A 24,062-nucleotide genomic window follows, 5' to 3' on the forward strand; every position below is an offset into this window, starting at 1 on the left:
GCTCTGCTTTAAGTCTTAGGCCCAGTCTTGGCAGGGTGGGTGAGAAAACAGGCCCAAGGAGGTGAAGCGGCTTGTAGCTGGTGGAGGGTGTTTAGAGGGCAGGCTGGCATATGACAGCTTGAGTCGGGGAGGCCGGCCTGGGAAGGGTAGCCAGAGCAGGTGGGGAGCATCTGCACAGGTCAGCCTTTGTGGGGAGAGGGGAGAGGCCTGGTTCACTGGGGCCTTGATTTTACCCCCAGGGGACCCCTGAGAACCCAGGCATCAACCAGCGGGCCCTGCGGCTGCTCTTTTCTGAGGTGCAGGAGAAAGCATCCGACTGGGAATACACCATCACCGTCAGTGCCGCAGAGATCTACAATGAGGTTCTCAGGTGAGGGGCCCTCAGGTGAAGGGCTCTCAGATGGGGGTCTCAGGTGGGAGTTGAATGTTGTGACTAGGCCCAGAGAATTCACTGGTTCCAGGCCCCTCCCCTGCACTAGCAGGCGGGGAGGAGGGCCCACTGAGCCCACCTGGGACACCCAGACCAAGGCCCTCCTTTCCCTCTGGAAGTGCTCTCACCCCACCTGCAGGCCGCACTGGGTGGTGAAAAGTGAGAGTGGGATCTTGGGCAGCCCTGCCTCCAGGGGTTCAGTGCAGCATGTGGGCTGGAGTTAACACCACCCCAGGACTTGTGGGGAACATTCCTGCCTCTGTTCTTCAGCAAACTGAGTGCCTGAGAGGAGCTGGGGCTGGAGGGAGAGGGGCTGAGCCCCTTGGTGTCCAGGAAGGCTTCCTGAAGTGTGATGGTTGGGAGAACATTCCAGGCTGGGGGGCGTGCAAGGGTAAGCAGAAGGCAGACTGGGAGGAGGGCGTGACCGTCCTTCCTGCCCTCAGGGACCTGCTGGGACAGGAGCCCCAGGAGAAACTGGAAATCCGGCTGTGTCCAGACGGCAGCGGGCAGCTATATGTGCCGGGGCTGACCGAGTTCCAGGTGCAGAGCGTGGAGGACATCAACAAGGTGAGGAGCTGGGCGGGCCAAGGCTGGGAGGCTTCCGCCCCCAGCAGAGCGGCTCCGCCCCAAGGGATAGAGCTCCCATGCGGGCTCTGCTGGGTCCGCAGGCCTCTGGGAGCCTGTTTCCTCCCGCGGAGGAGGTAGCGGGTGACGCCCCCTCATAGGGGTGCTCCAGGACTGGGGGATTCCAAAGACCCCACTCCAAAGCCGGTACTCGGCCTTCCCGCCTCCAGGTGTTCGAGTTTGGCCACACCAACCGCACCACAGAGTTCACCAACCTGAATGAGCACAGCTCGCGCTCGCACGCCCTGCTCATCGTGACGGTGCGAGGCGTGGACTGCAGCACCGGCCTCCGCACCACGGGTGAGCCAGGACCCCCAGCGCCCGGCCCGAGCACCCCCACCCCAGCCTCTCCCGGGGTGGCCCTGACCTGCCCGCGCCCTCCCCGCAGGGAAGCTGAACCTGGTGGACCTGGCCGGCTCGGAGCGCGTGGGCAAGTCGGGGGCGGAGGGCAGCCGTCTGAGGGAGGCGCAGCACATCAACAAGTCGCTGTCGGCCCTGGGCGATGTCATCGCTGCCCTGCGCTCCCGGCAGGGCCACGTGCCGTTCCGCAACTCCAAGCTCACCTACTTGCTGCAGGACTCGCTCAGCGGGGACAGCAAGACCCTCATGGTGGTGCAGGTGAGGGCCTCAGGTGGGCCGGACAGGGTGGCCATCAGCGTGTAGGGACTTGGCCAGTTCCAAGAACAGGGGTTCCCACCCCCTTCCTTCCCCTGCAGCCCGGGTACCCCGCAGGCTGTGCAGAGAAAAGCCTCTTGTCTTCAGCAGCTTCAGAGTCAGTGACATCTGCCCCGCCCCACCCCACCCCATAGCCTTCCCAATAGACCTGGCCACAGTCACTCTTTGCTTGCAGCTTCCTCCACTTAAGGGCTTCCCTGGTGGCTAAGAGGTTAAAGAGTCTGTCCGCAACGCGGGAGACCTGGGTTCAATCCCTGGGTTGGGAAGATCCCCTGGAGAAGGAAATGGCAACCCACTGCAGTATTCCTGCCTGGAGAATCCCATGGACGGAGGAGCCTGGTGGGCTACAGTCCACGGGGTCGCAGAGTCGGACACAACTGAGCGACTTCACTTTCACTTTCCTCCACTTCAGCCACCTTGGTGAAGTTGCCCCCACAGCTCCCCTCCCTCTCATCTTCTCCAGGGAGCCTTCTAGATTCCCCTGGTTGTGAGCTCCCTCTGATGCCCCTTCCAGTTCTGTGAGGACAGCCGGCGAGCCAGGTGGAGAGTGAGCTCTCATGTGTCCCCTAGGTGTCCCCTGTGGAGAAGAACACCAGTGAGACGCTCTACTCCCTCAAGTTTGCTGAGAGGGTGCGCTCTGTGGAGCTGGGCCCCGGATCCCGCAGGACAGAGCTCGGGTCATGGTCCAGCCAGGAGCACCTAGAGGTACAGGGACCCCTGCCGGCGCTGGGTCAAAGACTTCCGGTCATGGGCAGGAGGGAGGGTGTGGCAGGGAGGACAGCCTGGAGTGGGGAAGAGGGGGACATACCAGAGGGGGTGGAGTCAGAACTTGTACCCAAACCCAGTAGTCTCTTCAGTCCAGGCGTTTTTGTTGACCTCAGAGGTACCTAGGGGTCATCAGCTGGTTGGAGGTGGGGCAGGGAGGTGCAGGCTGGCACACAGATGCTCAGTAGTAACTAGTTTACTTCTTTATTAATTCCCACCTTCTTCCCATGGTTATTGTATCATCATCACGTCCATTTTGCAGATGAGAAAACAGTTTTGGGTGGCTGGGGAGGGGAAACACATGGATGGCAGGGGACCCACCCACCTGCCCTTCTCTGCCCACAGTGGGAGTCAGCTTGCCAGACGCCACAGCCCTCAGCACGAGCCCATTCGGCCCCTGGCTCTGGGACCACTAGCCGCCCAGGCTCTATCAGGAGGAAGCTGCAGCCCTCAGGTGAGTCTTCAGGGAGTGAGCCAGGGTGGGGAGCTTCCCCCATAGGCTGATCACAGCCACTGGGCTGCCCTTATTGGAGTGGGCTTTAAATTTATAAAACTTCTCCAGACCAGTTTCACAACCTTCTTTGGCCCTGGGAAGTAGTTAGGGCAGACAGTGCTGGGTCCATTTTATTGATGGGAAACTTAAGGCCCCATGGAGACGGAGTGTCAGGAGGGGAAGCCAGCCCTCTGGACTTCTAGCTAGACCGCTGATGTGAGGCTCAGGACGCAATTCTCTGAGGCTGGGTTCATGAAAGACATGGCCTCCCAAGTAGGCCGTGGATGGGTGATTAGAATCCGGGGCACCAGCCCCCAGCTTGGCCCACTCACAGAAGGGCCTGGCAAGTGTTTGAGTTCTAAAGGGGGTGTGGGCAGCAGAGTCCTGGGGGGTGGGTCCCAGCCCAAGGCAAGCCTACCAGTGAGACACCTGTCGCTTTGATTTCAGCCTGACGGCTGGGGCTGCAGAGTCTCCAGGTGAGTGTGGGGGCCAGCAGTCCAGGGCTGCCCGCCTACCCGCCTGCCTGGCCGCCTCGGGTTGCAGGGCTGTGCCGGGAAGTTGGCTGGGTCTGGGGCTCGCTGCCTGCTGTCTGTGTGCTTCTGCCCGGCTGCCTCCTGCTCTAGGACAGAGGCTGACAGTCTGGGTGCTGACAAAACCTACCCCCTCCCATAGGGAAGTCCAGGCCATTGCCTGTGTGATGGACATGCCCACCCTGCCGGACCAGGGACCAGCGACTGGGTCTCCATGCATGGCTGCCCCGCCCCTGCTGCAGTGTCTGGAGCCTGCAAAGCAGAGGCCAGAGTGGAGGCGCCTCTTTGACCCCATCTCCCCTTAGAGATGAGAAACATGTTCAGAAGGAAACCATGTCTCTTGGCTGTGGCTCTGGGTGCAAGCGACACAAGCTGGAAGGGCAGGCCCAGGTCATCACTGTGGGCCCTTGTGGGGAGGGCAAGTGTGTTGTGTGGGAGGGTGGGCCCTTGCCTGGGCTGGCCCAACCCTTCCCAGCCCGCAGGGCCCCTCCAGAAGGCATAGCAACTGTGGGAGCTGGGCGGTTGGTGGGCAGCCCTGTCCTGCTCTTCTCTGGGGGTAGAGCATCTCGCCAGGCGTGTATATAGTGTTCCTACGTGTACACAGGAGGCCCGCTCCTGCCGTGGGTCAGGCTTTATTTATGGCCGGCAGGAGGCCAGTGGGTGGGGATCTTGCTGCTCCCCTCTTCTGCCTGGCACCAGGCTGTCTCCCTGCTCACTAGCCTCTTGACATTTTCCTCCCTCTGAAATCCTATTTAAGAACTTTTGGAAGCTTAGCCATTTTTACTTATTAAAATAACCTTTTTACACAAGCACTGTCTGGAAGAGTTGGTCATGTGAGCCCCTGATCAGACGCAGGGAGCAGGGTGTTGGCATGCTGCGGGTGGTTCCCCAGTGCTGGCTTGCCACCCAAGTCAGGATCCAGTGTCCTCCCCTCCATCCTTATCATGACTGACCCATACGAGTACTGGCACCTTCACCTAATAAACGGGAAACTCAAGCTCTCTAAAGGCTTGCCAAAAACCTAGCCACAGTGGTCCCTACTCCACTGCCTGCCCTCTGCCCTGGCCTTGCCCCCTTAGGTGGATGGCCATAGGTCAGTGCCAACGCCCTCCTCCCTCTGCCTACAGCTCCCAACCATGGGTGCCATGCCCACCAGGCTCCCCACCATGGAAGTGGTGCTGGTCTGCACCTGGTCCTAGCCTTGGGGAAACGTGCAGGGCTCTGTGGGGTCCTCGCACCAAATGAGCTGAAGCTGCCTCAGGAGGAGAAGCAGGGTGACCTCTGGGTCAGGGGAGCTGTTCTGGCCAGCCAGCACTGGGGGCTCCTGCAGGGAGGGGCAACTGTTCAGAGCATGGGGTAGCTACCTTTCCAGTCCCATCCCTGGAGGCCTCTGGGGGTGGGGGGAGGGCGGTGAGCTCTGGATCAGCCACCGCATTAAGTGGCCCCACTGCAAGGCTGGGTCCCAGCCCCCTGCAGGGTACAGCTGCTGACTGGCCTCAGAGGCATCCACTGGACAGGTGGGAGTGTGGCTGAAACAGACAGGCTGGGCTGGAGAGCGTGAGCCCACGCCTCACCGGTTTCTTCTAGCCATGAAATGGGGAGTTGCTGCGCCCGCCTTCCCCCAGAATAAGTCTGAACTTACCCCTTCCCGCAGGCCCATCACTCTGCTGCCCCCTGCTGGCCACCCAGCGTGGCGCACCACCTCTGGGTCTTGGGAGAAGGAGCTGTCTCCTCTCTGAAGAAGCCATCAGGGGCCCAGGAGAGCCTTGTGGCTGCCAGAGGATGCACCTCCCAGCAAGGAAAGCAGGGAATAGTTACAAATTTAATAAAATTCACCTTATAAATTACAGCAGCAGCCCCAGGGCTCAGTTCACTGCCCCAGGAAGCAGGAGTTGGGCAAAGCTGGGCAGCTGTTGCTGCAGAGAAGTTGTCAAGAGTTCAGGGCTGAGGAGTGGCCAGTGGGCCAGCGCCACCGCCTCCAGGATGGCCACAGGGCAGCAGTGGGGGCTGGGCAGAGGCTCATGGGCCAGTGGGCGCACAGGGAACAGGAGTGGGGCCGAGGCCAGGCCTGAGGGTGCCCCCACTCTCTGGGCCCCTCAGTCCAAGCTGGCCATGAGCAGGTGCAGCTCGCGGAAGGCACTGCCGTGGCGGCCACTCAAGCCTGACTTGCTCTTGACGAGGCTGCTGATGCTCTTGAGCTGCTTGTAGCAGAGCCGGCACTTGTGCAGCCTGTGGGCAAAGGGTCAGTTCTGGAGGTGGCCAGCCGGCACGGGCCCATGCCCCCCGCCCAACCCCAGGGCCTTGCCTGTACTAACCACACTGGCCCTCCTCCCAGGGGAAGGCTCAGACCCAAAGAGCAGGGCCCAGGCCAGAGCCAGGCCATGGAGGAGCCCAGGCTCTAGTAACCCCACCCCATGCCCTGAGCCACTGTCCCAGGCACAGTGACCACCTCTGTTGGCTGTTTCACCAGGGTCATCAACAAGCAGGCCTGTGTGCTCTTGCCTGACATGGCGTGCGCACACATACACAGACACATACAAACAGACACACACACCACACACCCCTCCCCACTGCCGGGGCTCCTCACCTCTCCTCCCGGCTGATGTCCACACCCACGGAGGGCGGGGCTGCCAGGATGTCTGTGATGAGGGGCAGAAACCGCTGCAGGATCAGCTTCAGGGAGGTGCAGCCCGTCTGGACATAGCTGCAAGGGCAGAGGGATGGATAGAACCAAACAGAGCGCATGGCTCACGGAGACAAAGTGGGGCAGAGACGGGGCCAGAGGCAGCATGGACTTGTCACTCTGGCCTTCCAGCTTTGAAGGGGACAGCAGTGTGGTGCAGCCACCCCACAAGTGCACCAGCCCTGGGGGTCTTTCCTGTGGTCCACCTCCACCCCGCCCCGCTGTGAGGCAGGTGTGGCTTCCACGCGTACCTCTCATACTTGCTCTGCAGAAGCTTCTCGATCTGCGGCAGAACCGTGGTGCACAGATCCAGCTTCCACAGGGAGCTGGGGAGAGGGCCAGGGACACATGCCCTCAGCACCTGGCCCTGCCCACGCCCCCCACCTCCCATCCCCCGTCACAGCCACTCACGCCTTCTGGTTGACAATGTTAAGGAGGTCTACGACCACGGACAGGTCATTGATGGCCACGGCCGAGTCCACCGATGTCTGTGCAAATAGAGCGCCCGTTAGTGGGGAGCAGGGACACAGTGGCCCTGCCTGGGTGTGATGTGATCATGGGCTTTATTGAGGGGTGTACATAAAACTGCAAGGTGTGCTGACAGGAGCCACCTACCACCCCTTCAGCCCCACCCCAGAAGCTCTCTTCTCAGCTCAGCTGCAAACCCAAGCAGAGATGGCACTTGCCTTGATATCGCCTGTGGTCCACACGCCCCGCACAGTGTCCAGGTTCTTGTGGCGGCTGGTGAGCACGACGCACATGGTGTCATGGCCTTTGCGGATCTGGGACATGGCATCCTCGTCGACCAGCTCTGCCTGCTGGGGGATCTTTACGGCCTGCGTGGGACAGGTGCCCGGATGCTGGCAGCCAAGTTCTGCTCTCGCCCCATGGGCCTCCACCCACTCTCAGCCTGGGCCCCCCACTCACGGGCAGGAAGTCGGAGGCCTTCAGTCCAATGGGCTCGTTGCGGGTGGCAGGAAAGATGGCAGGCTCGGCCTTGGGTGCAGGGGTGGAAGTGACGACCGGGGGCCGGGATAGGACCTCAAGCTGGAAGGGTCTGGAGTTAGCAGGCAGCCAGCCCAAGGCCTCCCCCTCTGCCCCTCTCTCCGGCAAGTGTCACCCCAACCCTGATTCAGGACACCAGGCCCTCTCTGAGCCTCATACCGTGCCCGCTCCACCTGGACATATGTTTGGCACTGGGAACTGTGCGTCCGTGGCTGGGCTGGGCTTTGCTGCCTCCTTGGCTATGGCCATGTCTGGAGATAGAAGGGAAAGATCCCTGGGTCAGGTCAGGTCGGGAGAAGGGCCAGGTGGGAAGGCAGGGCTCGGGCTGGGACTCTGGGTGGCGCCTCGCCTCTAACAGGGGAGTCCTGGCAGAGAGGGCGGGCCTGTCCCCTCCCTCTCCACCTACTCAACCACAGGTCTGGCAGAAAGCAGGAACCGAGCACCACATGTGGATGGGACCCAGGGAGTGGTGGCCCCGACACCTCACTAGGAATGGAGTGTGTTTTGCAGGGGCGGTTGGTGCTGAGTGGACAGTGAATAGGAGTGTGGGGAGAGAGGTGCTTCAGGAACCCAGCTTTAGGGGCTCGGGAAGATGGCCCCTTGAGGAGAAAGCTGGTGGCGGGGGGTGAGGGGGAGGCTGGGCTGGAAGATGAGGCTGCCACGTCCCACCATCAATCATAAAGCAGATCAGGTTTTTCTCCCTTAAATCCTCCAGCAGCAAAAACCAGCAGCAAAAATCCTCCAGCAGCAAAACCCAACCCCCAGGGCCTGGGGACCTGGCCCCCCAACCCCCCGCCCTCCTCTTAGCTCCCTCCCACCTGAGGCTGTTCCCTCCCATCTCCTCACCTGACCCCCAGGCCTGCATGATGCACCACCTCTGCAGAGCCTCACAGCCCGCATCTACACGGGCCCTAGTGCCTCTCACCACGCCTGGCTCCTCCTCCCACACGGCTGTCTACCACCCGCCTTCCTCACTGGGTGTGGGCACCTGCCTGCTTTTTCACGCTGTTACCAGGGTCTAGCGCAGCACCTGGCACACACTAGGTGATTTCTGAGTGAATGGAGGGAAAAGACCCAAGGAGAGAGAGGCTGGGAACTGTCCTGTGGGAGGGGCAGCCTGGAAGAAGACTGGGGAGCCCAGGAGGCCAGGCTCTGCCCCATGACTCACCATCTTCTGGGGGTGCAGGGAAGGGCTCACTTCTTCGGGGTGGCGTCCGACCTGCAGAGGTGAAGGGGGCTGGGGACTCACATGGACCAGCCGGGGGCTGCTGTCTGAGCCTTCAGGCCCCAGTCGGCGGGGACCCCAGGGCCCCACAGGATATGGGAGATGGGTAAGTGGTACCAGGGTACACATACAGCTGTAGATCGTGATCTGTTCCTAGGGCCTGAACCCTCAGGCTTGCCCCTCCTCATGCCCTGACCCCTGGCAGGCTAAACACCAAGGGGCTGCTGGGCTTCTGCTGGGGCCTAGAGGACCTGGGGACAGAGCCGGGCCCAGATGTGGGTGAGAAATTAGGCTAAGGGGGGCGCAGCAACATGGACACCATCCTGGAAAGGACCATCTGCCTCTGCGTCCCAGAGGGGGATGGTAGAGCTAGGCGGGGATGGGAAAGGAGGAGAGGGCCTCACTGATGCTGTTCTTGGGCTGGAAGATCTCATTGTAGTCCTCTGCGTTCTGGATCTCCGCCCGAGACTCCCGCTCATCCCGGTCATCCTCGCTGCTGGGGCTGCGGCGCTCACTCTCCGAGTTCTGCTTCACCCTGAGGGGCCGGCCGAGCAAACAGAGGTGGGGAGGTGGGGCGGTGAGGCCGGGGGGCCCATCTCTTGCACCCCCAAGTGCCCTCCAAGGCCCCAAGCACCCCACCTCTGAGGCTTGCTGCAGGTGGTGCTGGGCCGTTCATAGATTCGGCGAAGGGGGGCGCTGGGGTGGGGTGGCTGCTGCGCCAGAGGCCGGCTGTCCTGCACGGGGTCCTGGGCCACTGTGCCTGTCCTGGTGACCCGTGTCAGGTCCACGACGTAAGAGGAGACATTGCTCTGGGAGAAGGCCACGCCTATCTGCAGGAAATGGAGGAGCTGGGGCGGGATCCTTCATGGGGCCCTGAGGGTAGAGTCCCCACAGGGCCAGGAGGGAGTTGGGGACTTGAGCGGGAAGAAGCCGGCGGCCCGGCACAAAAATGCAAGGTGGGCGGTGGCTCTCTCACCAGCTGGTCATTGCAGATGGCCAGGTCGGCCACCTTGCCCCAATGGACGAGGACCACATCAAAGCAGCGCTCGGGCTCCCAGCCGTAGACGCGCAGCGAGTCCTGGCAGCCACTGTACAGGCAGCAGCCATCGGGGTTGAAGAGGATGCTCCTGGGCCAGCCGAGAGGGGGCCGTGGGTCAGAAGCCTCCGGAGAGGCTCCGGGAAGCCCAGGACCAGAGCGGAAGTGGAGACAGGAAAGGGCCACCGCAGCCACGCCCCACGGCCCGGAGGAGGCCCCGCCCACCGCCCGCCTACCTGACAGGACCTGGCTCCCCTTCGATACAGCTCACCACCTGGAATTTCTCCAGGTCCCAGAAACGGATGGTCCTGCAGAGAAAGCCAGGCCCCATGCTGGTTTTTACGCAGGCCGGTGGTTGAGAAAACCCACTTTTCTGCAGACACTTGCCCACCCACCCCCAGGTCAGGGCCACTCTTGAGCATGGGCGAAGTGGACACGGGCCTTGGATCCAGACACCCCAGCAAGGCCCAGGACACTGGGGCCAGGAAACTGGAGTCACGAGAGAGATGTGACCTGAGTCCCAGGCTGGCTTGGTTGGCAGTCAGCTCAGTCTAGGTAGGATGTGACACCCCAGAACCAAAAGACAGACCCGGATAGAACACACAGAGAGGAGAGAGGTGTGGCAGTCACAGGTCACACAGGCCCTGTTCATCATCCTCCTCACCTGTCAGAGCTGCCAGAAGCCAGGAGGTACTCATTGGGGTGGAACTCCACCACGTTGACAGGCCCCGTGTGGCCGGGGAACTCGGACATCATCTTGCCAGCAGTCAGATCCCAGAGCTGGGGCAGGGTGGGCTGGAGGTCAGGACCAGCTTGGCCCTCAGCCTCTGGATCACCCTCTCAACCAGCTCGCACCCTTATCCAAGAACCGCCTCCCACTCTGGACAGTCTTGGGGTGGGCAAGCCCGATGGGGAGGGAGGTAAAGACCCAACCTGGGTGTGATCGGCAGACCCCAGTCCCCAGCCCTGGGCCCACGTCTGGCCGGGAGCTACCTTCACTGTGTGGTCATCTGCGGCTGATGCCAACCACTTCCCATCGGGGCTGAACCGGAGACACCGCACAGCCTGGCTGTGCCCCTGAGGACAGGACACAGCATGAGCGCTGGAGGGGCTGGGCCCTCCCCACTCTCCTCCCTGCCCTCCACAAGCAAGTGCTTCCTGGGAGCAGGCAGAGAAGTGACAGACGGCCACCTGTGGGAGATGCCACAGAGGAACACCTCTCCACAGGTGGTCACGGACCCCTCAGTCCTGCAGGACACTCCAGGAGATCAAGACCTCGTGGTCTTACAGGTTGAGGAGCAATGTGTCCTGTGCTTCTTTTTGGAGAGTTAAATGCCTCCTCTTATGTCAAAGGGTCCAACAACTTCGAAAAATAATTATTAAACTCAGTGCTTTGAAACTCATATGAACAGGAACCCCCTTAACTTAATAACACCTGTTGCTGCTGCTGCTGCTAAGTCGCTTCAGTTGTGTCCGACTCTGTGTGACCCCATAGACAGCTGCCCATCAGGCTTCCCCGTCCTTGGGATTCTCCAGGCAAGAATACTGGAGTGGGTTGCCATTTCCTTCTCCAATGTATGAGAGTGAAAAGTCAAAGTGAAGTCGCTCAGTCGTGTCCAACTCCTAGCGATCCCATGGACTGCAGCCTTCCAGGCTCCTCCGTCGTGGGATTTTCCAGGCAAGAGTACTAGAGTGGGTGCCACTGCCTTCTCCGAATAACACCTGTTACCAGCCTACAAACTGTGGAGCACAGTTTGGTATACATGGTTCTGTGGGGAGGCAGGGAAAGCTGGGGGTCCAGGTGGACCACCCAGCGCGCCCCTGCTCTGCTCCAGATGCACGTTTCTCATCTGGACTTTTTGTTTCTCACGCTCTCACCCAGGCTGGATGAGCAGCTCCTCCAGCCCCTTCCAGGGTCTGGGCACCGCCCCAGGCTCCATGCCCTCAAGGTGCTTGTGTAATGATGGACAAAGGGGCCTCACTTACCCTGTATCGGAAAACACAGCCTTTCCTCCTGATGTCCCAGAGCTGTGAAGTGGGGAGCAGAGAGGGGCCGGGGTCAGGACAGGTCACAACCAAGGTGGGCTGTGCTGGGGAGGCCTAGCCAAGCTCAGTCCTAGAGCTTGGGTCAGAGGGCAGTAGATGGCCATGAGCAGAGAGGGGCTCTGAGCACCTCCAGGTCATTACACCCCAAAATGACAGGGGTCTCGAAACTACTCAGTAAAGCTGGGCATTCCGAGTACAAATGTCTGGCCAGTGTTCCCACATCTCCCTGGGTGGGGGTGGGGGGACATGGAAGCTGCAGCACACAGGGGGAGGTGCCCCCGCAGAGCCGAAGCCCACCCCCTCGGGTGGGACTCAACATCCTGGTTCCACTGCCGGCCTGGTCCTGGGAGAGCCAGGGTGCTGAGTGGTGTCTCACCTTGATGTTTGTGTCCTGGGAACCCGAGGCTACAAACTCGCCATAAGGGTGGAAATCCAGGCTGCAGATGTTGGCTTTGTGTCCCATAAGTGTGCGAAGGACTAACAAGGGAGAGAGCAGAGACAGTGGTGTGAGAGGCCAACAGGACGGCGAAGAGAAAGAGCTTCAGTGTTCATTTGTGTGTGTGCTTTCGTAGTGACAACACAGAGAAACACAACAGTAATACAGACTTTCAAGATGGGGAGGAAGATCAGAGTCCTACCGCTCTAACAGCTAACTTTTCTTATATTCCTCCTGAGAGATGCCAGCCATTTCTGCCATTACATGAGCCCTCAGAAAACTCCCTGCAACCGCCATGTGGCTTGTACCACTGGGCTTGTGCCAGCGTGTTCTCACAAGAGTGAAGCCCCGCAGTCAGCAGAGTCAAGCAGCCGCTGCACTAGGTTTAGGCCCTGTGGACATGGAGCTTATGACCTGCCAGGCATCCCATCACACCTGAGACAGCGTGAGGAGAGGGATGCAGGAGCGGTCCAAGGTGGGGGAGAAGCTGCCAGGTTGAAAAGAGAAATCCAGAGGGGCTTTTTGGAGGTGGTATCTGAGCAGGATGTCAGTGGGTGGTGGATGAGGGAGGCTTGTGTTTCTGTATCAGTTTTCTCTGGTACCACTCAAATTTGCCTCTTCTCTCTGGCCTCTTATGCCTTGCTTTTTAGAAGATTTAGAATTCTGTTGTTTGAATGAAACTGATCGTGCCAAGGGTGCTAGCACAAAGAAGTGTGGCAGTCCAGTGATCCTCAGGTTTGAGCCAAGGTGAAACAGGCTGCCTTGTGAGGTAGTGAGCTCTCTGTTGGAACAGGTGTTCAAGCAGACTCCAGACATAATGCTTTAAGGACAAAATTCGAAGCCTCTAAAATCTGAGCAGCTGCCCTCCTCACATTGTAGCTGTCATGCCATCGGGGGCTCAGCGCTGCCTTTCTGGCCAAGGGGGCTTCGGGCACATGCAGCCCAGTCCAGGCCCTGGAGGGCGCACACTCCTCGCGCACATGCTCCAGCCATGCCGCCCCTGCCAGCCCACCTGCTTTGCATCCCAGAGCCAGGCTTCCAAAACCCTGCCCCACCCCAGAGGATGCAGCAGGTCCCACCCCTGCGTAGGCCGGCTTCATGAAGCCCAGACGACCTTCCTGTGGGATCCTGGGCTGACCCGCCCTCGCCCTCTGGCTCTCCATGGAAAGCAGGCAGGACCACATTCTTCTGGTGTGATTTCTGCCCTGCTCTTCGGTCCTGGGAGGGCTCTCGGGGCCTCCTGATGCCCCACTTGGTCAAGGGATCAGGGAGCTGCAGAGAGGAGGGGCCTCCAGGGCCTGTCTACCCGACATGGGAACTTCCAAACCCTCCAGCCGAGCAGCTGGACCCTCCAGTGATGGGCCGCTGCAGCCAGTCAGGCAGCCCTTTAGCAACCCCTTTCTGCACGTGAGGTGCCGGTTTGCCTCTGTCATTCCCACCCACACTGTGGTGCGTGGGGGTGGAGGTGGGCCTGAGGTCTTAGGTCTTCCTGCCAAGAATGCTGAGGGCAAGTTTCTCTTCTGTCACTGAAATCCACTCACCCCTGCCAAACGGCAGGGCAGAGAGCACTGGGATGGGAGTCCTGACACCAGGATTTGCGGTCAGACACCCCAGCCATGGAGTCTTTACCGAGTTCAGGGCCCTCCTTGGGCCTGTTTGCCCATCTGTCAAAAAAGGAGACAGTGCCAACCTGGTTTTGCATGAGAACCAGCTAGAAGCTTATGAAAGCCAGACCCTGGGCCCATCCCTCTCCTGAGCTAGTTTCTCTAGGAGTGGGGTCTGGGGTGTGTCACAAGTTGCTTGCAGAACAGCGAGCCCTAGGAGCCTAGGGCTCAGGAACCCCAGACGCCTTCAGTCTCCATTCTTTGCCTACCTCAAGAAGTTCCTCACATTCCCTGTGCATGAAAGTCACGGCTGTGAAATCACAACTCTTGGCTTCTCTTTATGTCTTGCTCCTCTGTGAATGGTGAATGGCTAGTACCCTCCACTGGGATCTGGGTCCAGGCAGAGGCTTCCCAGAGGTGAACCACCTGCTGCCTGAACCTTTCTGCTTTCTTGGCTGGAGCCCAGCCAGCCTGGGCATGCTCCTCCCTGGCCCCTTGTCCAGCAATGCCCCCGCCTTGTGGGTCCTATATGTGGCCAGGCAGTGGGACTGCGTGCTGAGATGCTAAGCTCGCAGCCCTGTTTATTATCTAAGAGGGCCTGGGGCTCTGTCTTTCTGAAACATTCCGCCACTGGGTAGGCAAGTATCACCCAAGAGGCTCAAGTGAGGTCCTAACTTGAGGAACACCTATACGAGAGCAGAACGAACCTGGCCACTGGGCAGGCATGGCCACCGGGCATACGTGGCCACTGGCCACCGTCCTGCAGCAGAGCATCCTGCAGGCACCAGAGGAGAGGCCAGAATGACATTTAAGTCTCAGCCAGGGCATCGTTTCTGGGAGAGGCAGACTCGGCAAAAAACCATGCAACCCCTTCCTCTCCCATCCTTCAGGGAGCAGATGGCCTCCCACCTGGCCTGCTGCAAGGTCCAGACTAGAGGCTGGCAAAAGCAGTGAGCAAGCTGGTTTTACTTGGACCTCTGAGTGTCAGCCTGCACAGTGTTCTGAAAAGTATGTTGAGTTAGCTGTCAACCTTTAGAAATGGGTGGATTCCACATAAATGCCCAGATTCCCAGCTTGTCTTAAAAAATCTGTAGAGCTGGCAACACTGCGCCCACATTCTTGTGCGGCAACAGCCGCAGGAGAACAGGCTGAGAGGCAGCTCCCACTGTAGGGTAAGTGGGACTCCCTACTTGGCCCAGAACTGAGGGCATGAGCCTACAGACCAAGACCCCAGCAAGGATCCAGTACAGGGATGAGAACATGCCCACCAAGGCCCTTCAGTGTGAAACCTGAGGACACTGGGAGGAAGAGAGAGCCTGCAGAGAGAGAGAGAGAGAGAGAGAGAGAGGCAGCGGAGGAGAGAAGCATGCGTGGGAGGAGGCAGGTGTGGACACCTACTTTTGGCAGCTTCCAGGTCCCAGACACGGATGGAGCCCGACTGGGAGCCGGCCACGATGAGCTCCTCGGGGGTGTTGAGACGGACGCTCTCCACGGGGGACGTGTGACCCGTCAGGCTCTGAGGAGAGAAGGCAGCAGCTTTGGTGCGCTGTGTCAACAGACCCCCAGCTGCTCCCCCTCAATCCTGGATCCCCGGGAAGCCATAAAGCAGGGATCCTGTGGCGCCCCCAGGCCTCTCGGCTCCCAGGGCTGAAAGTGGGCCAGACCCCAGCCACGCTCCACCATCACCCGCTGTGTTCCCGACAGGAACGTCACTTGCAGGAGTGGCCCTGCAGTGGGGCAGCTGACCCTTCAGTCCCAAGTTCAAAGCACTGTCCTCCTGGACTGTGCTCCCATCTCTACTCTGCCTGGCCCAGCCCTCCAGAGGGGAAACCACGGCAGAACTGAGGTCTGATCCGTCAGCGGCCTCTGGAGCCCCCAGCTCCCTAGGGGCTGACCCCCACCAGAGGACCCAGCCACGCTCTCAGGCAGGGGCTCTGGAAACCAGAGGACCCGGGAGTGATTCTGCTGGAAACATGGACACTCTCCCTAATTCAGACCAGCCTCTGTTGATTCTTTTTCAATTGGGGTGTGTTACTCTGGACTTTCAGGGAGTGGGAAACACACCTGAACCCCCCCAAAACAATTTCAATTCTCTTCTTAACCCAATCTCAGTTCTGACCTTAACGCTGGCCGCGGTTTGGGTCAGATCTCAGCTGTCCGCTGGATCTCATAATAAAACTGAGTTGATTACGTTTCTACTAATAAACCTCACCTCCTTTTTATCTTTACTCGGTCAAGAGTCAAAAGAATACCACCCTGTGCAGCAAGATTGTAGGGGGAGAGGGCAAGCTTCGGTGCTATCGATGAGTATGTAAATTGACTTCTGGAGGGCAGTTTGGCAATATGTTTTGAAAGCTTTATAAAAAGTACACACGCACAGATTCAATCTTATGATTGCAGATCTGTTTGAAGATTTAGGGAGACGAGGATGTGCCCCACTGTGGCTGGGCTGAGCCAAAAACCCGGCTGTGACTTCCACGCTGGGAACCAGGCTCAACCCTACAATGGGATACCACAAAGCTATTAAAAATCGTGTTGTAAAAGGGTATTTGCTGACACAGGAAAACACTCGCACTGTTGCTATATTTAAAAAAAAAAACAGGCTACAGAAGAGTAAGACAGTGTACTGGAAACATATTGTTACATATTTGTGTGTATGCAAAAATTTGTGGGCACGTTTGCACGTGTACACATATTTGTGTGTATGCAAAAATTTGTGGGCATGTTTGCACGTGTACACATATTAGTGTGTATGCAAAAATTTGTGGGCATGTTTGCACGTGTACACATAGGCACAAGTCTGCACATATGTGCATGCCCATGTGTGCAGACATCAGCCCCTAGCAGCCCCTAGCAGCACACAGACCAAAGTACCAGGTGTAATGTCCTTGGATAATCAAACTGCATATAACTCATTTCTGTATTTTTTCCCTTCTGTGTGATTTCCTGTTTTGGAAAACGGTTTTTGGCATTGAATATACTTGTGTAACCAAGGGGACAGTGCTAATGAAATGGACAGAACCCTAAGGGCCTTCCTAGGACAGACGCCACCCACCTCCATGTCCTTTGCCTGCCTTTTATCTGTTGAAAAACTTTTGTCAGAGAACAAATTTAATCAGAGAAATAAGGAAAATGCAGAAGCAGCAAAGGAAAGCAGTCAAACGAGACCAAATAATAAGAGCTTAGTCATTAAACAAAGTTAAGGAACTCTGGTTCCCTCTCAAGGGCTGTGGATACTGATCTGAACCCTGTCTTGTGAGCTGTCTTGTAGATATCAAAACTCCCACCAGATGGAAGAAGCTGACTACATGACGACCAGACGGTCACCATGGCGTAAGATGCCACAGTTCTGAGAACTGGCCTCAAAGAAACAGGAACAGACAGACCGCGAGGCTGAAGATGCTGCTCGGTGGACCACCGCACAGCCAACTTCAAGATGACGTCAGAGCTGGCTGTGCTGCTCTGCACGTAGCTCCCTCACATCAACTACACACCTCTGAAACTCCCCTTTAAAAGTTCTTGCCCTCTGATCAATAGCAGGGAACTGACTATTGGACACAAGACTGCCTCCCCACCAGCTGCCAGCCTCCTGAATAAAGCAACCTTTCCTTTCAACCAACACTTGCCTCTCATTTTATCGGTTCCCAAGCCAAGCAGAGTTGAGTTCATTAACACTATTAAAAAACCAGTCCTCTAATCAGCTCCAACCAGGGGCATTCAAATCCCTTTTATGGAATGAGGTGGGTAATGAATCAAAATAACCCTGCATGTAACTGACAGGCAAGCGGACAGGCCAATGGGCAGGGGAGGCTCAGATTCGGGCCTGTAGGCTTATTTTAGCCTTTTCATACAGGCTCCCCAGAGTTCCTTCCCACAACCAGGTGACCGCCCCCGCTCCCCATTCCTGAGGACTGGCCACTGTCCCAGCCATCTGGGTTGTCCTGGACTTCCCTGAGCAGACAAGTCGGGGGGAGCACTGATGTGCTGGGTTTCTGCAGAGCTGCCCACTCCTGGCGCCCATCCTTGGCCTGCGCATCTGCCCCGCCCCGCCCACAGGCCGAACCTCACCATGATGCAGTTGGGCTTGTTGATGGACCACAGGTTGACGCGGCAGTCATCCCCGCCCGTGGCCAGCAGCCGGCCAGAGGCTTTGCCCAGCACCAGCGAGGACACATTGCTGGCGTGGGCCACGATCTCCTCTATACAGGGAAGAGCAGAGGGAGAAGACAGTCAGGGGCCTGACAGGCCACGTGGAGGCAGGCTGGGCCTTATCCTGCTCGGCCCCCATCCCTGGCACTGGAAGCCCAGAGGGAGGGCCCTACTCCCTGTGGCTCCCTTTGGTGCCCAAACGCCATGAGTGGTGAGACAGCGCAGGGCTTGGGCCTCAGACAAAAACAACAATTTCTCAACTTCAGTCACTCCCATCCTACCCTTAAGCCTCATGAATTTTTTCCTTTTTCTGCATAACAATGGGTACTATTATTAAGTTACTATGATCAGTTTTAAAAACCGACTTGCTATTTTTACTTAGCTCTGTCGTTTAAGCAATAACACGCATGAAAATTACATGCTTGACATGTTCACTACATTTTTTCTATGATACAAAAAGAAAAATTAAAACAACGATTGAAATAAAAAATATTGACCCATGTACCACCTAAGGGCCTCTCAACTGCCACTTGGTGTTCCTGCTTGGGGAAACCCACTTTCAGAACCGTACAGGTCAACTGCAGACAAGCTGTCCCCAGGTGAGCTCAGCCAGGGCTTCAGCCCTCAGCTTCAGAATCACAGACTGGGCTCTGGTCTGAGCTCTGCTTTTGCAGGCTGTGTGGCCTTGGACAAGTTGCTCACCCTCTCTGAGTGCTGCACTTATCCTTGGGTAAACGGGAATAATAATAGTGCGTGGCTCACTAGACTGCTGAGGATTCACTGAGGACATTCCTGTAAGCTTCTGTGAGGGGTTGAATACTCATGGCTGCTAGGCAGGCTACAGATCAGACATCATGGAGAGTGGGCACTGCAGCTCAGGAGAAATCCAGGTGGGCTGCATGAGGAGGGAGCAGGAGGCAGTTGAACTGAGGGGTCGGGTGTGAGGGCCAAATGGACAGAGAGGGAGGTAAGGTCACTGTGGGTGGCACCGAGGGCCCATGGCTCGGACTTGGGGGCAGGCAAGGGTGCAGCAGATGTAAGTCTCAGAGGGCATTGCCAGGGAAGGAACAGGCAAGGAACCAAGAAGCAGCTTAGGTCTCCAAGCCAGGGCCTGAGCAGTTTCTCCTAAGAAGGGGGAGGAGAGAACCAGTGTCCCCACACAGACGAGAGAAACATGCTGAGGCAGCTGGGTGGCCGGCCTGGGCGATGCTGAGGGGGAGGGCGGTGCAGCTGCTCCGCAGAGGCCCGCCCGGGGTGCCTGCTCCAGCCTCTGCCCTGCCTGGGGGTCTCCGCAGTGCGGGCCTCAGACCGCAGGGAGGCTGGGCTGGGGAAGGGTGCTGGCCATGTGGCATGCCCCACAGGGGCTGTCAGAACTGCCTGGGGGACTAGGCCCCAGGCTCAACCTCACGGATGACATCCCACCTCAAGGGGTGGCGGGGCCAGCCCCCGCCGGGTGACAGCTCCTGGAAGGCCCAAACATGAGCCTGCGCCTTGGGGACCCTGCCCCTGGAGTTGAGGAAGCTGGGCCTCTCTCTGGTCCACACCTCGGCCAAGGAGCCTTTTGTCTCCTGGACACTGTAGCACAGATGCGTGGGTGCCCTGGGGTTCTGGTCACAGAGAGTTATCTGTTCATGAGCTTCTGTTGGGCCAGACTGACTGCCCAACCCAGCTAGAGGCCAAACCGCCTGAGCACTGTGACCCCCCAGCCCGCGGCCCCTCCCCTTCTCTGAAGACACTCCCTACATGAGACGCCCTCCAAGCGTGACCCACCAGGAGGCCTTGCTGCCCACCCTGCCTCTCGGCCTTCCCAGGGAAAGTTCGGGCTGGGCCCCACTGCACTGGGTCTCCTGGGCGCACTGTCACCCCTCTCTGCATCTCAGGACCGCTGCCTGAAGAGACAGCCAGTGATACATAGCATGGATGTTTCCCGTGTGTCCACTAGAGGCCCTGCGCTGAGAGACGGTGTGGAGTGACAGTGATAAGGTTCTCGTCTCCATGCTCCAGCCTGGGCAGATGGCTCCGGGGACAGGGCATCCAGCCTGAGGAGCCACAGATTTTAGGGCAAGCAGAATTTGAAGATTGGGCCCCTCTAGAAGGGCTCAGACTACTCCCCTGCAAGCAGCCTGACCAGGGGATTGGCTGGAACCCCTGGAGGGACCAGTGGGTGGGGTGGGGAAAGGGGGGCACTCCTCAGACATCAGGCAGAGAAGGCCTCGGACAGGGCACTGGCCCAAGAGCTCCCAGTCTGGCCTGAAGGATGGTACCCTGCAGTGGCGCGGGCCTGGGTACCGAATTTAAATGCAAACAAATAAAAGTCCTCACAGCAGGCCAGGCTGACGGCTGCTGCTCTACTGTGGAGCCCAGGCTCGCGCTGGTTCCCCAAGCTCAGGGGGTACACTGTGGACCCCACATCCCAGCCAGTTAGGGGGACACTGTGTTCTGGTCAGAAGTGCTAAGCACTGGCATGCCAACAGAAGGCGCGAAGAACTAGGCTTCAGCAAGCACTTTCTGATCCTCCTCAGACTCTAGAACCATAAGGAGCCAGAGGTCATTTGGCCTTTGAGCTCTTTAGACAACTTATACCCATGGAAACTGCTGTGCACGTGAAATTGTCAGCAGATGCCCAACATGCCTGATCACGTCACCTCCCACCTGAATGCTCTGATGGCTTGGCCTCGCCTTTCAGATAAAGCCAAAGCCTCAGAAGGGCTGGGTAAGGTCCCAGGAGACCTTACCAGCCTATGTGGCACCACATTCTTCCCACAGCATGCTGCAGCCCATGGCCTCCTCCAAGACCTTGGAACCCACCAAGCTTCCTGCCTCAGGGCCTTTGCACATGCTGTTTAGGCAGCCCACCACACTCCTCTACTCCCACTCCCTCTATCATGTACTGAACTGATTTAAAGCACAAATTCCAGCTTGAAATCAGAGTAGCAGAGACAGGTGAGTGTGATTACCTGATTCCCACGTGCTGTGCTCCCCAGACTCTAAGCCCCACTGTACCGGGACCTTGCCTATTTTGCCCTCCACTGGCTCCCCAGTGCCTGGTTCTTTCCTGGTTTCTCAGGAAAAACCAGCTGTTGAAGGTATATATATACATAACCCCAATAAATACAGAGCCATTCTGTCCAAAGTGCACCTCCTTGGGAGCCCATAACATGATTCTCCCTAAACCCTGGGACTGAGGAGCAATTTGAACATGGCCCAATCTTCTCATTTACAAATGAGGACACTGAGACCCAGCAGAGAGTTTTGCTCAGGTTCTCACAGTTAAAAAGTGGAGGAGCCCAGCCCTGCTTCTGAAAACAGCCCAGGCCAGGGACAGCTCATAGCAAAGGATGACCAGTTTGGACACACCAGATCTACGCCAACCAGTTATTACTAGAGGAATATGGCCCACAGAGGCACCAGGTGCAAAGCAACAAGTCTCAAAATATGATCCAGGGAACCCTGGGACTCTCAAGATCCTTTCAGGGGATCCAAGAGAACAAAACTACTTTTTATCATAATACTAAGGTGGAGTTTGACTTTTATACTCATCTGCTCACAAGAATACGGCGGAGTTTTCCAGAAGATACATGACATGTGATGACATCATCACTAACAGTATGTTTGTGCGTTTTGTGTTCAAATGTCTCAATATTCACTTCTGAAGTGGTAAATGTGGGTAGATATGAGTCCCATAAACAAAAACTCTTTGGGATCCTCAATAAGTTTTAAGAATATAAAAGCGTCCTAAGATCAAAGAGTTTAGAGTTGTCAGTTTACAGTATTGGTGGGGGTGGGTGGTACCTGGATTCAGATACATTGCAGAGGCTATTAGCAGCCCTCTGCCTACCCTCTCACCTCCGCCCCAGTCCCAAGATGTTCTCATCTGATGAGGGAGCTTGACTGGTGAGACATCTGAAAACACCAAGGACATCTTCGAGGAGCACCATCCTATCTGCCGGCCTAACTGGAAATCCTGCTAAGTGCTTCATTATGTTCATTTTCTCACTGGAACCTCACAGCAGTTCTAGCATGGAAGCGTGATTATCTCATCATACAGACAGGAAACTAAACCTCTGAGAGGTTAAGTCACTGAGCCAATGTCACTCAATGCCAAAGTCATGATTTGCATGTTGGTCTATTTTATGCCAAAGCCTGAGAGTCTCCCCTTGTGCCAGGAATGGGAGACAAAGTTGAAGGTCCAGGCCACCCACCAACAAACAGCTACCGGGATAAATGGGGTAAAAAAGCAAGCCACTCACGTAACTTCCAGGCCGTCTTGGTGACCACAGGGGTGGCCATCCTTCAGCTGGCTGGCACCTGAAGCTCCACCCACAACAGACTGCTTTCCTTGTGGGGTGGGGGTGGATCCCCCCCAGATCCACCAATCAAGTTGGCAGGGAGTTTCCACACATGCAGGCTGAGGGAATGCCTCCTCTCAGGACCACCTCGTGGTTTTAAATCATCCACAGCAGCAGCCCGTGCATGCCTTTTGGGATCCTGGGTCATGGAATGTCAGGCTTGAGCCATCTCAGCTCAGCACTGGGCTGGAATACAAACAGAGGTGATGGCTTGTTAGCAAACACTCAGGGGGAGCTCCGGGGGGTCCCTGGGTTTACAGAACTGCAGCTGCAGCTCCCTGGATGACCAAGGCCACTTGATAAAAACAGACACCCACCAAAGCCACCAGAAACAAGAGCTCCACTGCAAGCCGGGTTTGAGAATCTGGAGAGGGGGTATCTCAGGCAGGGTGACTGAAGCATAGAGAAAAAGAAGGTTCTCTCAGAGGCCAGGATGATGGGAGGAGGTTCTGTTTCAGGAGGCTGGCTGCCTGAAATGCAGCTGAAATGCTGCAGTGGGGCGGGGAAGAAAGACCACATGTCTGCAGTTCCGATAGATCTGAGAGAGTCAGTTTTGTCTGACGTATGGGAAAGGGGTGGAGTCAGAGACTAAGTTTAGGGGGCCACGAAAGGCACCCAAGAGATAGAGACTGAAGTTTTCTCTAGGGAGAGTCTTGAAGAGGGCCCTAGGAGTCCAGCATATATCAAGAGAACTACTCCAGGTCCCTGCCATTCCCAAGGACAGCGCTGGGAACTAGGCCTCCAGACTGGACATGAGTCGGTATGACTCTTCAGCATTAAAAGGCGACCTCATGGAGCCTCCTATCAGCTCCTCCAAGCCTCTTTCTCCTGGATTCCCCAGGTCTGCCTCTCTAGTTCTCCATTCTCTCCTCCTTTCCCCTGCCGCCTGTGTGTGCACATCCGGTCTCCAGCGCTCCCTAACTTGGGCCCTGCCTCGCCAGACCCTCTTAAGTCCCCCCTTTTCTCTCTGCTATCAGTATCCCCATTCATTCACTCTCCTGCTTCAAGAGTCCCCATTCATCCCCCCTCCTCCTGCAGACCCCCGGCTCTCCTTCCGGCCTCCCAGGATTTTCCCCTCGGGCCTCCACGCCGGTCCCGCCCCTCCCGAAGCTGGAGCTGGCCCCTCGGCCTTGCCTAACCCTCCCACTCCTCTCAGTACTGGCTCCAGCCTCCCTCTGCCCAGAGCCTTCTCCGTCGCATCCCGGCCTGGCCCCGCCTGGCTCGGCCCAGCCCAGGGCTCAACCTCCCCTCGCCGCCTCGCCCCTTCACCCCCTCGCCCACTCCACCTGCAGCTGCGGTTCGGGAGGCCGAGGCTCGGCTCCAGGCGCGACCCCCACTTGCCTCCATCCCCTGGCCTGATTGGCCGCTGCTTGACAACCGACCCTCACAACAAAACCTCCGGCTCAGAGCCCCTCCTTCCTCACCCCCAGCACCAATCAGCCGCCGCGAGCACGCCACCTCCCTTCTGGTATGACCAATAGAAGCAGGCACTTCTGCCGCCTCTCCTAAGTGCCCGCCCTCTTTTCCTGAATTGGACTAATCACGAGGAAGGAGAATTCAAGAGCCGCCCTTAGGCCTCTAGTGAACCAATGCGAGCGGCCGTTTTCTTGGTTCCGCCTCCGCCTCAAGCTTTCTCGTTCTTCCGCTTTCCATCTCTTTCACGAAAACTAGTTTGCACTTAAAATTTTTTTTCGAAACGCCCTCTTAGGGCGGCTACACCAATCGATTTAGCAACCGTCCCAAATTGACCAATCACCAACCGTATTATTGGAAAACCAATTTCAGGATAGCCAATAGGAAGGGGACATCAAGGAGCAGCGTGAAGCCGCAGGCCTTCCATCTTGGATTGGGGTAAATCGGGGGACTAGGCCTTAGTCAGCACTTTGCCGAAACTGCTGTTTCTTCTTTTTCCTCGGGTTCGGTGCTGGCGTGCTCTGAGAACTTTGTCCCTCTTCTCTGGCTCGGACCCTGGCTTGAATACCACCCAGGAGGCTTAGAGGGAAACCCAGTCT

At 57.7% G+C, this 24,062-nt stretch overlaps 2 protein-coding genes and 1 long non-coding RNA gene across 12 annotated transcripts in view; 2 read left to right on the plus strand and 1 right to left on the minus strand.

The window, feature by feature from the left end:
* Window positions 1-4,326, plus strand: part of KIFC3 (kinesin family member C3) — a 34,935-nt gene extending 30,609 nt beyond the window's left edge. For 4 of the 9 annotated variants that reach the window (XM_040253890.1, XM_040253888.1, XM_040253894.1 and 1 more), the window contains 8 exons: window positions 240-370; window positions 874-997; window positions 1,225-1,354; window positions 1,443-1,672; window positions 2,300-2,434; window positions 2,840-2,948; window positions 3,435-3,463; window positions 3,660-4,326. In XM_040253890.1, the coding sequence (XP_040109824.1) occupies window positions 240-370; window positions 874-997; window positions 1,225-1,354; window positions 1,443-1,672; window positions 2,300-2,434; window positions 2,840-2,948; window positions 3,435-3,439 (864 nt within the window). In that variant the 3' untranslated portion in view covers window positions 3,440-3,463; window positions 3,660-4,326. Of the gene's footprint in view, window positions 1-239; window positions 371-865; window positions 998-1,224; window positions 1,355-1,442; window positions 1,673-2,299; window positions 2,435-2,839; window positions 2,949-3,434; window positions 3,464-3,659 lie in introns of all 9 variants that reach the window. The other 5 variants (XM_040253889.1, XM_040253886.1, XM_040253892.1 and 2 more) reach the window with 3 other exon arrangements.
* Window positions 4,327-5,319: 993 nt separating this feature from the next.
* On the minus strand, window positions 5,320-23,460 carry KATNB1 (katanin regulatory subunit B1). Of its 2 annotated transcripts, none has more exons than XM_040253900.1 (20): window positions 23,337-23,460; window positions 21,952-22,236; window positions 17,621-17,751; window positions 14,951-15,068; window positions 11,889-11,989; window positions 11,453-11,494; window positions 10,460-10,543; window positions 10,131-10,246; window positions 9,703-9,774; window positions 9,407-9,557; window positions 9,070-9,260; window positions 8,835-8,965; window positions 8,374-8,424; window positions 7,365-7,456; window positions 7,128-7,247; window positions 6,887-7,036; window positions 6,612-6,688; window positions 6,452-6,526; window positions 6,105-6,221; window positions 5,320-5,746 (listed from the first exon to the last, which is right to left on the minus strand). In XM_040253900.1, the coding sequence occupies exons 2-20, from the start codon at window positions 21,989-21,991 to the stop codon at window positions 5,614-5,616; spliced, it is 1,992 nt and encodes a 663-aa protein (XP_040109834.1). In that variant the 5' UTR covers window positions 21,992-22,236; window positions 23,337-23,460; the 3' UTR covers window positions 5,320-5,613. The 2 variants fall into 2 exon arrangements, with proteins under 2 accessions (XP_040109834.1, XP_040109835.1); XM_040253901.1 differs by lacking the exon at window positions 23,337-23,460 and adding an exon at window positions 22,368-23,275.
* LOC120873142 lies at window positions 15,345-17,171 on the plus strand. The gene is made up of 2 exons (XR_005723390.1): window positions 15,345-15,578; window positions 16,824-17,171. It is a non-coding gene; the product is annotated as an uncharacterized LOC120873142 (long non-coding RNA).
* Window positions 23,461-24,062: the final 602 nt, after the last annotated feature.

Source organism: Oryx dammah, unplaced genomic scaffold (assembly GCF_014754425.2).
Source record: "Oryx dammah isolate SB20612 unplaced genomic scaffold, SCBI_Odam_1.1 HiC_scaffold_13, whole genome shotgun sequence".
Lineage (NCBI taxonomy): Eukaryota > Metazoa > Chordata > Mammalia > Artiodactyla > Bovidae > Oryx > Oryx dammah.